This window comes from Fringilla coelebs (genome assembly GCF_963513975.1).
Source record: "Fringilla coelebs genome assembly, chromosome: 6".
Classification (NCBI taxonomy): domain Eukaryota; kingdom Metazoa; phylum Chordata; class Aves; order Passeriformes; family Fringillidae; genus Fringilla; species Fringilla coelebs.
This window is the reverse complement of record NC_140034.1, coordinates 35,611,181-35,623,352: the sequence shown is the minus strand read 5'-3', so window position 1 is coordinate 35,623,352 and position 12,172 is coordinate 35,611,181. Positions and strand designations below refer to the sequence as shown.

The 12,172-nt window shown below is 43.9% G+C and overlaps 1 protein-coding gene across 1 annotated transcript in view; it reads left to right on the top strand.

Moving 5' to 3' along the window:
* Nucleotides 1-4,021, top strand: part of DPF3 (double PHD fingers 3) — a gene marked incomplete at its 5' end in the record, with an annotated part of 153,497 nt that extends 149,476 nt beyond the window's left edge. Inside the window, 3 exons of the mRNA XM_084208038.1 lie at nt 1,305-1,417; nt 2,702-2,783; nt 3,818-4,021. Of these exons, the coding sequence (XP_084064164.1) occupies nt 1,305-1,417; nt 2,702-2,783; nt 3,818-3,888 (266 nt within the window). The 3' untranslated portion in view covers nt 3,889-4,021. The remainder of the gene's footprint in view (nt 1-1,304; nt 1,418-2,701; nt 2,784-3,817) is intronic.
* Between the last annotated feature and the right edge of the window lie 8,151 nt (nt 4,022-12,172).

Sequence of the window (12,172 nt, the reverse complement as noted above, 5' to 3'; positions counted from 1 at the left end):
CTTTATTTTCTTATTGGAGAAACAGCCATTCTTTCTCCACTCTTAAAAAGGCACTTAGGCTGGTGGAAGTGAAGGAGATTTTTTCCAATCCATTGGTTGTAGCCTAAGAACAGCAGATTGTGTAGAGGTGAAAACCCCCACGCACCGTATGGTGCCAGTTTATAGAAGAAGCAGGCAGCAGTGCTAGATGTGCATACCTGTGTTCCTGGTCTTATTACAGATGAGCAATTGACTCTCCCTGCCCTGACTATGCACAGTGTTAATGTCTAAGTGTGTCAGAGAAGGATTCTCTAAATATGGGGCTTTCCAAGAAGGCAGGCAGGAGCTTATTGCAGGAGACTTAGACAATGTCTCAGCCAGGTAAGGGTGGTTTGGGAGTACAGTACTTTATTTCAGCGGTGTATTTGTCTTGTTTTGTTTTGCAGAAGGAACACTGATCCTACCTTTGGTTTGTTTGTTTGTTTGTATTTTCCCCTCCAGAAAGCCCATTGCTGACCCTGCTACTGTGATACCGCTGTTTTGCAAAGCTGAAGTCGACACGCATGTAGGGGCGGGGGTTGTAACTCTGGCAATTTGTCCTTCCCAATTAGATGTGACTGTTCTGCTAGCTTTCCCTTCTTTATTCCTTTCATTTAGTTCATTGTGGGAATTGGCTTGGGATTTTTTTTCCTTTCGGTTTCCTGTTTTGATCCTGGAAGGTTAGCTGTGCAATTTGGTTTCTTCTGTGCCAACCAACTTTAGCGGCAGAGCTCTTAAAAAAAAATTAAAAGCTATATCCTTCCATCCCGTCTTGCGTCTTCTCTGTACGCTACTGCTTCCATTTAAGCAAAGTTTACAGAATTGCTCCACCCATTTGGACGCCAGGAAAGGAAGCTGTGAAATGGAGAATAACCTCATTTCCACCAGGTCCTTCGTTCCGGTCGAAACAACGCTAATTGAAACTGTAGTCCAATTTCTATTAAGACGGATGGTCTCTCTCTGAAATTGGGTTTGTTTCTGATTTCATGCTTTTTCTTGTTTCCTTTAAAAAAAAAAAAATCCCCACAAAAACCAACTCAAAGCCAAACCATTTTTAAGAGCTCTGAATAAAACTGCTTTGCCAATGGGGTGGAAATGACTCTGATTTTCTCTTGTGCCCGGCAGCGAAAGGGTTAATGCCTGCTTTCCTCTTTGGTATCTGTTAGTTGCAGCCCATGTTGTGATCAGTCTATGTCCATGTGTGTTTTGTTCCCAAATTTAATACTGGTTAATTAACAAGCAATAAGTGAGCCTTAACAATGACCGTTGTTTCCGATCTTCCTCAGGACACCCGACCTGCCTGCAGTTCACCACAAACATGACTGAGGCTGTAAAAACCTATCAGTGGCAATGCATTGAGTGCAAATCCTGCAGCCTTTGTGGGACCTCAGAGAACGACGTGAGTTCCATTTACCTTTTCATGCAAATAAGCATCACTGCAAGCTGCTGCCGTGCCCACCCTTGAGAAGCATGTGGCACCGGTGTGGGTCATTGTTTCACTGCTGCTTCCATGCATCTCCAAGGAAGAGCCACCCCTGAGCGCAGAGATTCTCCCCAGTGTCCCCATTCAGCCACTGGTCTCTGCTGAAATTAGCACGGGTATTATAGAGGGCCACTTAAGATGCTGATACTTGTGGTTTGTGTACTTATTCAATAGAAATTAGCTGGGGGCCATGAATTCCTGTTGCAGGGAGCTTTCAGCATGATAGTCAGAAGCAGATGTGAATACATGATAACCCAAGAGAGGCAAGTGTGCTCCTTCTGTCCCTGATTTTCTTTACTTTCTTGGTATGATTTTTTTAAACTTAATTACAAGACTTGGGAAACGTGAAACCATTTGAAGTGGGATGGCTAAGCCTCGCCTAATCACCAACTCCAGTGATTTCCAGAGCCTGCAGCTGAGCAATGTCATCCCTGTGGGGTTTGCAGTTAAAATCTGATGCTAAGGGTCCTTGGCGGCCTGTGAGAACCTTGGAAAATTGACAGTGGCTGGAGAACTTTGGAGGTGATTAGCTAACACCATATTCCCTACAGCAGAATAAATTTGAAGCCTGAGGTTTTGGTTTTGCTTTAGCATAAAAAAATCTGAACCCGGGGAGCTTAGGAATCACAGGATACTTCAGAGCAGCTTTTTTCACCCCAAGTATATGAAAGAGCTGCAGACCACATGGTGGGGGTCATGTAATTTCCATCTGTTTTCAAAAAAAAAAAATTATTCAGCTGAGTTTTGGAAAACTGTCTAAGTCAAAGGTTTCCTCTGAAGGAGTGAGATCAGCACATGGTGACACCCGAGCCCAGCAAAGCCTGTCCTCTTCTCAGAACAGCATATCCCCAGCATAACAGCTTTTACTCCTGCATTATGAGGCCATCTAGGACTGGAACTCCTCCACTTCTCATAGTGATTTTCTGCTTAGAAACTGAGCTGTCTTGTGCTGAGAGAGGCTTTCTGCAGCCTCTCAGGAATATGGTGGCTAATCATGGATGAACAAGTGTGATGCTTGTAGCCTTTACATTCCCAGCAGTCTCTTATAGTCTCTGTTGTTGTAGCTCTGCTTTCCCAGCTGAACATTGCTGGTTACCCTACTTAAGTTTTCATCTTGGCAAGAGACTAATTTACATAATTTTCTCTCTTCTCCTCTCCTCTCCCTGTTTCCCTACTGTCTCTCCAACAAACCTGCCTCAGGACCAGCTGCTCTTCTGTGATGACTGTGACCGTGGCTATCACATGTATTGCTTGAATCCACCAGTCTTTGAGCCCCCAGAAGGTAACATATGACTGAAGTCTGCTTTGAAATAAAGTCTTTGTGGAGAAGGGATAAATTTCAGAAAGGTGTTTTGAACCATGCAGGGTTAAGGAAACATTAGTGAAGCAAGGGAAGGTAGCGCTGGAAAGAAACAAAATTAATAGATGTGAAATGCTAGTGTGATCTGTGGTATCCTATTCAATCTTGCCTGGTCTCCTCCTCTTCCAGAACATGGCTCTTCTGTGGGTCATGGATACCTTTGGATGTCCCACATGTCACTTGTCACCTCAATTTAGTCAGCTAAATTGAGTGCCTGTGAAATGTGACTTTGGACTTCAGAAGTCAAAGTCCTGGAGAGAAAGCCTCAGACAGGGAGGTCCTCTCTGGAACATCTGAGAGCCTGTTGGCAGGAGACTGGATTGAAGGAATTACCTTCCTTGCTCTATGGTATGTTCCTGTTTAGGCAGGGTGAGGGTTTTGTGGTCTGTGCTACATTTGGTATGTAGTTATGAACCACTGCAGGGGGTTCAATCTATACTATGCCTGGTTGGAGATTGTCACTTGGCTGTGGAGCAGAGGAACCAGTCTCTTACCACTAGAGGTTCTCTGCCTAAAATCCTCAGGGAGCAGTAGAACTGGAGGCTTGTGAGTGCAAGTGACTGCGGTTTACATGAGGGGAAGGACAAGAATAATTACAAATTAATCGTGCATTCAGGAGCTAATGTTTGTAACTTTGGTAAAAAGGAAGCTAAATCAGGAGGGGAAAATCTTGAAATGCAGCTAATAATTATCTAAAGGTTTCTCCTCCACTGGGAAGTGGTTTATTGGAAGTGTGAAAATATAAAACACCTCATTGCAGTGCACAGCCCAGCAGCATTGCAGCTCATGTGGAAAGCCTATGGACACAAAAGCAAGGGCAGCAGAGTCTGCTTCACAAAAGTACATGCAATTGCAATACTAGGAATATCTCATATACTATTCAAGCCAATCTTGACATAAACTCTGAGTGCCTGGATTTCATGTCATTCCTATAAGAAGGATTTCTTCATTTGCAGGGAGCTGGAGTTGTCATTTGTGCCAGGAGCTGCTCAGAGAGAGAGCATCAGCTTTTGGCTACCAGGCCTGAGGAGCTCCAGCAGTCAAGAAACACCTTGCTCCTGGTGTTGCCATACCAGCACACAATTCCCACCCAGAACACAAAGACACGACCCACATCCAAACGAATGGACACTCAAATACAGGAAGAGGTATCTGTGGTATTCACTGTCACTAAGCCAGACCTCCTGGGCTCTGCTAGGACTGTGTACTTTCCCAATGATCCGGATGAAATCTCTTCACTGCTATGCATGGCTGCTGCTTGCCATTAACAGGCTCACGTGCATTATGGAAGGGGGAGGGTTGTTATACCAACATGGAGAAGTCAATTTTGTGTGGCCTTGTGCTTTCCATTTAGTCTTTTTTTTTTTTAATGAAAAAGTAGTAAGATATTTCCCAAGGAATTATTGGTGAGTACTTCAGCTGGGAGCAGCACCAGGTGTTTCTCTTCAAAGGCTTGACTGGAAATCTCTTTACTGCAGCCACTCTGTAGATGCATGGGTGCTTAAGAGAGGTGCTCTGAGAGTTGTGTTTAATTCAATACTTCCCAGTTCATGAACAGCACATTGTCACTAAGAGAAGCACTGATCAAAACTTTTTGGGGTGACACTTCTTCCATTGAATCAAATGCCCTGATTTGGCAGATCATTTGGAATCTGTTTTAAGTGTAAGGAAGAGCAGTTCTTGTATGTACACACTCAGATGCTTAGAAATGCCTTTGGTATTCAGTGTATTCAGGCATGCTGTCCCACTGCAATGCCTGCAATACCTGCCAGACACATAATTTCTTTTTGTTCAAAAAATTCTGAGTGAAAAATCTTATGTGTAAGCAACTGACTTTCTGTTTAGCTCAGAAGATTGGACAAAAGAAAACCTGCCATCTTAAGTTGATCATAGAAAGTAAAAATTGTCAGCTTTCCGAGCAATCTAACGTAAGCTGCAAAAAGGAACAATTTTGGCTTAAGGTCAAATTAAGCACTTTGATTAATATTTTGAAATTTCTAAACTAAAATGTTCTGCAACTGAAAGCTGCATTTTTTGGGCATTGCCTAATCCGGGCTTTCAGCATTTCCAAAGTGTTACTGTTTTTTGTCAAAGTAATTATCAAGATCTAACTAAATTTCCCAATAATTTTCCCCCAAATTTTCTACAAACACATCTTTGGCCAATGACATAATTTGTCTAAAAACCTTCCCTAGCTCTAAAGAAAAGAATCATTTGCTGAACCTAACATGAAAAGAAGAATTTTTATAATGATTAAAAAATGTAAGTAGGAGTAGTTCTACTTTACTTAAACAAAGCTTTACATGTGAAATGAAGAAATTTTAAGTGAGACCATCCATTGAAAAAAAATTTATTGCAGTTGAATCTCTTTTAATAACTTAAGATATTACTAGGAGAATAAGTACATCAAATATTTTCTACAAAACACATCTTTAAGGTTAAAAACCTACCACTCCCTGAACTGCCAAGTAGCCCAGAATAACCATTTTTTTGGGTATGATGTATATCACTTTCTATGCATAGATTTAAGTGGGTTTATAATATAAATTTATCAGAGCAGCATGTGACTCATGTTGCTGGTACAAGTAGGTAAGGATACTGAAGATTATATTTGGCATGTTAATATTGGTTGAAACTCTCCTGCAAAATGAAATGTCCCCAAACACTTGAAATACACTGTGAAACAATATTGGTGAGCTATTTTTTCTTCCTTCTGCTAATTACACTTAGTTAGGATGAGCTGTACTGACCTAGTGCACTTTTTCTCATTATTTAGATAGTTTCTTCCCCTTTTGTTCAGTTTACACAGCAAAAGTAGCTGTGTCAGCTACTGGATTCTCCCACCTACTGTTGCAGCCTCTTGTCAGGCTGCTGCAGCAGGACTATTTTAACCTGTTAGAAAAAAAAAATGTAGAAAGTATTTATCCTAATTGTATTGGACCAAATCTCTCCTGCAGCAGCTGCACTGGCTGCCTGTAAAATTAATTCAATATCTAGTGCTTTCCATGAGCTGAGAACACAAAGAAATTTGAGCATCAAGTCTGGAGAGAGCAAAGTGGAAGCTTGTGCACTTGCATCAAGTGTCTGATACCTGTTGGGACAAGACCCTTGAGCAAATATAAAATAAAGCATCTTCTTCCAAGTCTGGAACTGTCCTGGCCCTGGGGAGCACTTGGAGGACACAGCTGATCTGCATGAGCATTTACACCCATCTGTTGGTGAGGTTGAACCCTGCTGATCTGGCATTTTGGGACCATGGTTCAGTCTGATACAAAATCCTGTTGCTGTTGTGGCCAGGACTGCAAGTGTGTATTCACCAGAGACACCGCTGGGCTCTGTTACAGAAAATGGGTGTTTTGGGAAGAGTTACTTGAAATGAGAAGTGTGTGTGCTGTAGGAAACTTCTGTGGTGGTGCTGCTGGTGGGATCAGCAGATGTGGGTTAGTGTTTGGGCTGGTCCTCAGCTACCAGGACCTAGAGACTTCCATCATAAAAATCACCATTGCCTTCCAGTGTCCTGGTGTTTACACTGACCTTAGAGGAGTAGGACAATGTCTGCATTCTTAAATAGAGAGGACATGCATGTTGTTTTGGCCTGTGTGTTAAGCAGACACTTGTGGCTCATCATGTAAGTCTCAGGTAGCCTGGTTGGTGGAACCAGTTGGTGCAGAATTTCAGTGGTCTCCATCCCTGTGACAGAGACATTGCTAAAGGAGCTGTGTTCTCTGTCCACACCTGCTTTCCTGTTTCATGGTTTTGATCCAGAGCTGTTTTTTCCTCCCACAACCATTCTGCAGCCAGCAACATCTTTCATGTTCAGAAATACTCCTCCGTGGCCTTGCTGAGGTTTCATCAGTAATGAGGTATGACAGAAGGACAGATTGCTAGATCTTCAATGCCAAAGCCTTGTTTGCCATCTGAGATCAGTGTGACAGGGTGTTTGCCCACAGTGGACCAGCTGTGTTTCCTCTCTCCAGCTTTATGCTGTGTGCTGCGTAGCCAGGCAGCTCCAGGTAACTTTGGCAGCAGATTAGATACAATCTCTCCCATGCAAAGATCTTCCTCCAGCTACAGCCTCCCTTCTCCACTAGCTGAGTCCAAGATAAGGGGCTGGGATGGACCTCTCAGTGACATTTTTAGCATGCATTTGGAGCCATGTGTGTTGGTGCACTTTAGAAATACCAGCTGACCTCCCAGGTGAAAAATGCACCAGCTTTGCTGAGATGTGGGGAGGTTGTGGCACTCCCATGGGGGTGAGGAAGAGTTTAGAAACTCTGATAACTGATTCCCTGTCACCTGCTGCCCCACTGGGGATAGTCTTCCTGCATGACTGCTGGGATGTGTGACTTGGGCAACACCATCTGCTGTCAGGCAGATCTTGCCTCTGGTCTGGCCACTAAACAGTGGGAGGGCTCTGGCTCAGTGTGCTGCTCTCTCTCTTGCTATGGCAGGACATGCAAGTTTATTGGCAGTCCCTGAGGTGCAAACTCTAGTATTTTTCAAAACTCTTCTGTGTAGGCAAGGCAATTAATATTATAGCACAAATCAGGGCAAACTACCAGGAGATGGTAGATCCTGCATGCCTTGAAGACTTTAAGAACGGACAGATTCCTAGATGTATTTTAATTAAACACAATCTTATTTAATCACAGGAATGTCTGACTGAAAAAGGTTTGTGTTATAAAGGAAGTCAGGCTGGATGATGCAATTGTTCCTCCTGGCCTTACTATAAAAACAGATGTTTACTGTGGGAGAGGATGTATTTAAATACAAGCATGTCTGCATAATGGCCTTAAAGTATGTTACTTAAACATATGCACGTGATCCTTCTACTTTTGACTCCTTTTGGATAACCTAAAAAAGGTCAGTTAGAGAAAATTATCTTTACTGATGCAGTAAATTGTACATTACCTCCTTCATGCCCACAATGGTATCTACTTTGGTATTGGCTACCTGGGGCTGTTCCAGAGACCGAACAATTCAGACTGTATTGTGTGAAACCATGGCTTGCCTCTGGCTCTCCCTCCATCACATTTGTGTGCTGCTCTGTCCATGTCCCAGTTTTCTGTCCATGGTGGGAAGACTGGCTGGGGAGGGCAGACTCAGGAACCAGAGGGGTGGAGAAATGACCACTGAATGGGGGCAGGCAAGTGGTACCACTGAGGAAGTGAACTCGTGTTGCCAGCACAGCGCCTCCTCCATGGCTTGGAAAAGGTGACACCTTTGAGATACACGGGATGGGTCCTAATCTACCCCAAACTGTGCTTCCATAGCTGTGTTGTTGCAGCAAGTTTACAGAGCACAGGGTTTACATTCTGCAACTGTACCTCAGACCAGCTCTTGAGCTAAGAAAACCACCATTGAGTGTGGTTTTCTGAAGCAAATTTTACTCTAAATAACTTTGAAATAATGATTTTTCATCTCTCTTCAGAAGGAGCTTAGTCAATTCTGCCCCAAAGGAAGATTCTCCTGCACCATGCCGTGGTACGGGGCTGTAGCATGTTCTTTACACCTACAGCATGTGTTTTGACAGGGGTCATTTGGGAGGTGAGGAGTGGATGGGGGTAGAAAGGAATATTAATTAAGCTTATCACTGCTAGAGGGATAGTGTGCATTATGGGCAAGAAAATTCCAGGTAGAGCTGGGCATGATTTTTCTGTGTGGAATCAATTTATTTTTAAAAAATGTGGTTTTGAGAGAACCATAATTATTCATATATTGAAGTCCAATCTGGCAAATTATTTCATACAAAAACTAAGGGGGAGCAATCAAAAGAGCTGAAAATTATTGTTTCAATCTTTTCAGAAAAAAATCACTTCGATATTTGAATTTTAAAGTTAATATAATTTATATTGGGAAAAATCTGGTGCCAGTCTGTGAGGGAAGAAAGTGTAGATCTTATGGAGGACATGAGTAAAAGATAGATTTTTCAATGTTGTTATGGGAGGCTGTGGGATGATCATGAGGAGGTCACCTGACATTTTAGCAGTTGACAAGTTCTATAATTTTTGGAAAATAAGTTCTGTGGAGAGGAGCAGGCAGACAGGTCAGGAAAGCCCTTCTCTTACCAGTTCTGTGTTCATTATGTTCTTACCATCTCCTACTTTTGCATGACAGGAGGAGGGGAGTGTGCAGCTGAGCAGGGTGACCGCAGCTGCTGGGCAGGAGCAGGGGCGTGCTGCCCCAGCCCCCCAGATGAGGGGTGTCTGCAGAAGGAGCCCCCAGCCAAACTGGCAGGGATGCTCACGGACTGAGGGCCAAACCTGGAGCTCAGTTCCCAGCTGCTGACGGGATGGGGACAGCCTGTCCTGCAGTGCTGGGGGCTGTGCCTGGCTGCCATCACAGGGGCACTCAGAGCTGCTCCGAGCCAGTCCGGGAGTGGGACATTCCCCACACCCCACCCATGGGGAGTTATAAAGCATGGGGCTTATTTCCACTGGCAACAAGGATTGTGGCATTGCTTGTGGGCAGGTGCTCAAATCTGTGCCTCACTTCTGGAGAAAAGGCAGGATGGCAATTCCTATCTGCTCCTGCAAAGCATTTGGAGCCTACAAACTGTGCAAGCCCTAAGTGCTGCTATTTACCACAGTGCTGCACACCCAGGCTGTGGCAGAGCAAGAGGAGCCAGCTCTTCTGGGCTGCTCCTTACACCATTTATTTCTGCCAGCCGTGGGCCCTTGACAGTGCCTGGGAGAGAGGAACAGGTGGCAAGGCAGGAGTCAGATGCAAAAGATCCAAGACCCTGCAGAAGGAACAAAAAAGTTTAGTTGCTGCGGCTGTGCCTCTCTGGTAAAAGAGGGCAGGAATTGTGACTGGCAGGCAGCCAAATCTATCTTTGGTGGTGATACAATTACTAGCAATGACCTCCAGCCACAGCAGTAGTTAAATGGCTTTTCAGGGCAGGCACCAAACCTGGTCTGGTTTACGTAAGATAAACTCAGGTTTGCCGGAGGGGCAGGGAGAGGAGGGGGTGTCTGTGGTTTCAAAGGGATTCACAAGTGCAGCTGCCAGCCCACTCCCCATCGTGTTCCCCTGGCTCTGCAGGCTCAGGCAATGTCCCTGTGCTACCAGTGCCTGTGCCATCGTCCAGGGCCAAAGCATCATGTCCCCGCTCCTGGGAGCAGTTTTGCAGAGGCTGGCACTGTCCCAGCTCTGTCCTGGCAGTGCTGCCGGGGGCACAAGGTCTCACTGCACTGCAGACAAGGTGAGAGTGAGTGACGCTCCCAGGCAGTGTCCCGGGCCCCTGGGTCAGTGGCTGTCTGAAGGAGGCAAGGCTGCAGGTTGTTCAAGCACAGTTTTGCTGTCCTGATGGCCAAGGCTTAGCACAGGGTAGAGAAGAGGTGCATCACTCTCCCGTCTCTCCAGCTGCACCGCTGGGGTGTTTGGACATCCCTCCACCACTGTGCATTGAGGCACTTAACTGAGGGCAAAGGGGAAGGTAAAGAACAGCAAGTGCCTCCAGGGGACAGAAGGAGGTTTTAGCCTTTATCCTTTTATTGTATGCCAGTGAGAATGCCAGGCATTTAGCAGCTGGGGAATCAAGCCAACAGTTTATTAATATTTGTTGTGTATTTCTGCCATGTTGGGTGAAAATGTAAAGTGTTATTACATTAGTGCATTTAGAATATATGTTGTTACTGACGCTTTGAAATGAGAAAATGACTATTTTCAGATCAGCTTACTGCTCTTTCTGTGCATGAAGTTAAAAATAAAACACTTCATACCAGAAAACTGCTGATTTTTCAGGTATTGATATTTTCTTTCAGACTCCTGTCAGTCTAGTTATCCATCTGATTCAGTTCATTGTAACAAACTATAGGTTTCACCTCCGTGGTGACTCAGGAAATATTTCATCTCTTCCCACTTTCAGAAGCTAGGGAGAGAGAAGGGCAGGTTTTATTCTTTGTATTTGGAAAGACTGATAAAGGATGACACATTCATTTCATGTTCATCTCCTTTCCATGTCTTGAATGATTGAATTGGCTGGCTGAGAGAGCATTCCTTTCTGTAGTGGTCTGAAGTGCTGCCATGGCTCACCTCTCTATGAGAAGGCACAGTCCAGCACTTTGTTCACTTGGACAGGACTCCTCCTGTTATTGCTATATAAGACTTTGGAACTGCTAATTCTCATCAGGGACCCTTGTGCCTACAAGATAAGGTCTTCCCTTCTATTTCTCAAGATCTTCTGCCTGGAAGGAAAAACCCCCTGCTGCCCATGAACTCTGATGGAGCACAGATCTGTTCCTAGCCCCAACATGTGCTTCTGCTGGACACAGGACCACATTTGGATGCTCACAACGTACTCCCATTGCAGAATTTGTGAGCAGCAGTGAGAAAAAGAAGTATCTGCTGAAAAACAAAGGACAAGACATGAATGTTATACCTGACCTACTCTTCCTTTATAGCTTTCTTGGAGTGCAACACTAGAGATGTGCCCCTACATACTTTTGGGAAGGCTGTGCTTGAGGAATTTCCAAGTGTCATCTCCTTTGAGCTTCATTACAGAATATCTTTCCTTGTTCGTTCTCATTTTCTTACAGTATTTCAGAGACAGTGTATAGTAAAACTGATTTGAAAGGTTTAGAACAATTCAGAAATAGACAGGTCCAAATCAAATCATCAGCTTTTATCTCTCCCTTAGAAGTGTTCAACAAACCTTTGATCATTGCAGAGAATCAAGCTTATTTACTCTCAGCTCAGCATTAAGGCCATACAATAGTTCATAAAGACTTTTCAGTCATAAAATGTTCTTTAAAAAAAAGTGAGAGATACTTACTCTTTACCTTGATGGCTTTCCATTTTTCTGCTGCAGCAGAGATCAACAGTCTTCCTGTTTACTTGGACTTCCTTCCAGCGCTGCAGCCTGGGTCAGAAGTGATGGGCATAGGCCTGGAAATAATGTATTTCATTGAACTGCAGACATAAAGAGAAGCTCAAGAGTATTTAAGTAAATTGTCATCTGTGTGACTCAGTCAGATCTTCTAAGAACCAGAAGCTTGTGTACATACTAATTTATTAGATCACCTTCATCTGCCATTTCAGGTTGAATGTGCCATTGGTATATGCTTTTTTTTTTCCCCAATAGAAGTGGTTGAAAAGAAAAACACAACAATTAAAATTGGGGGTGAGGACGACTGAGTTACAGTCTTTGCTGTTGACCCTTTATTTGATTTGGGACAACATTGTCCCCATTATTCTAAAGGAAAATAGAAGGAGAATAAATCAGTGACATAGCACTTCTCCCAGATAAAAGCTGTTTACTCATCATAAGTTCACTTTTAAAATGCTGAAGTAATGATCTCTGAATAGTG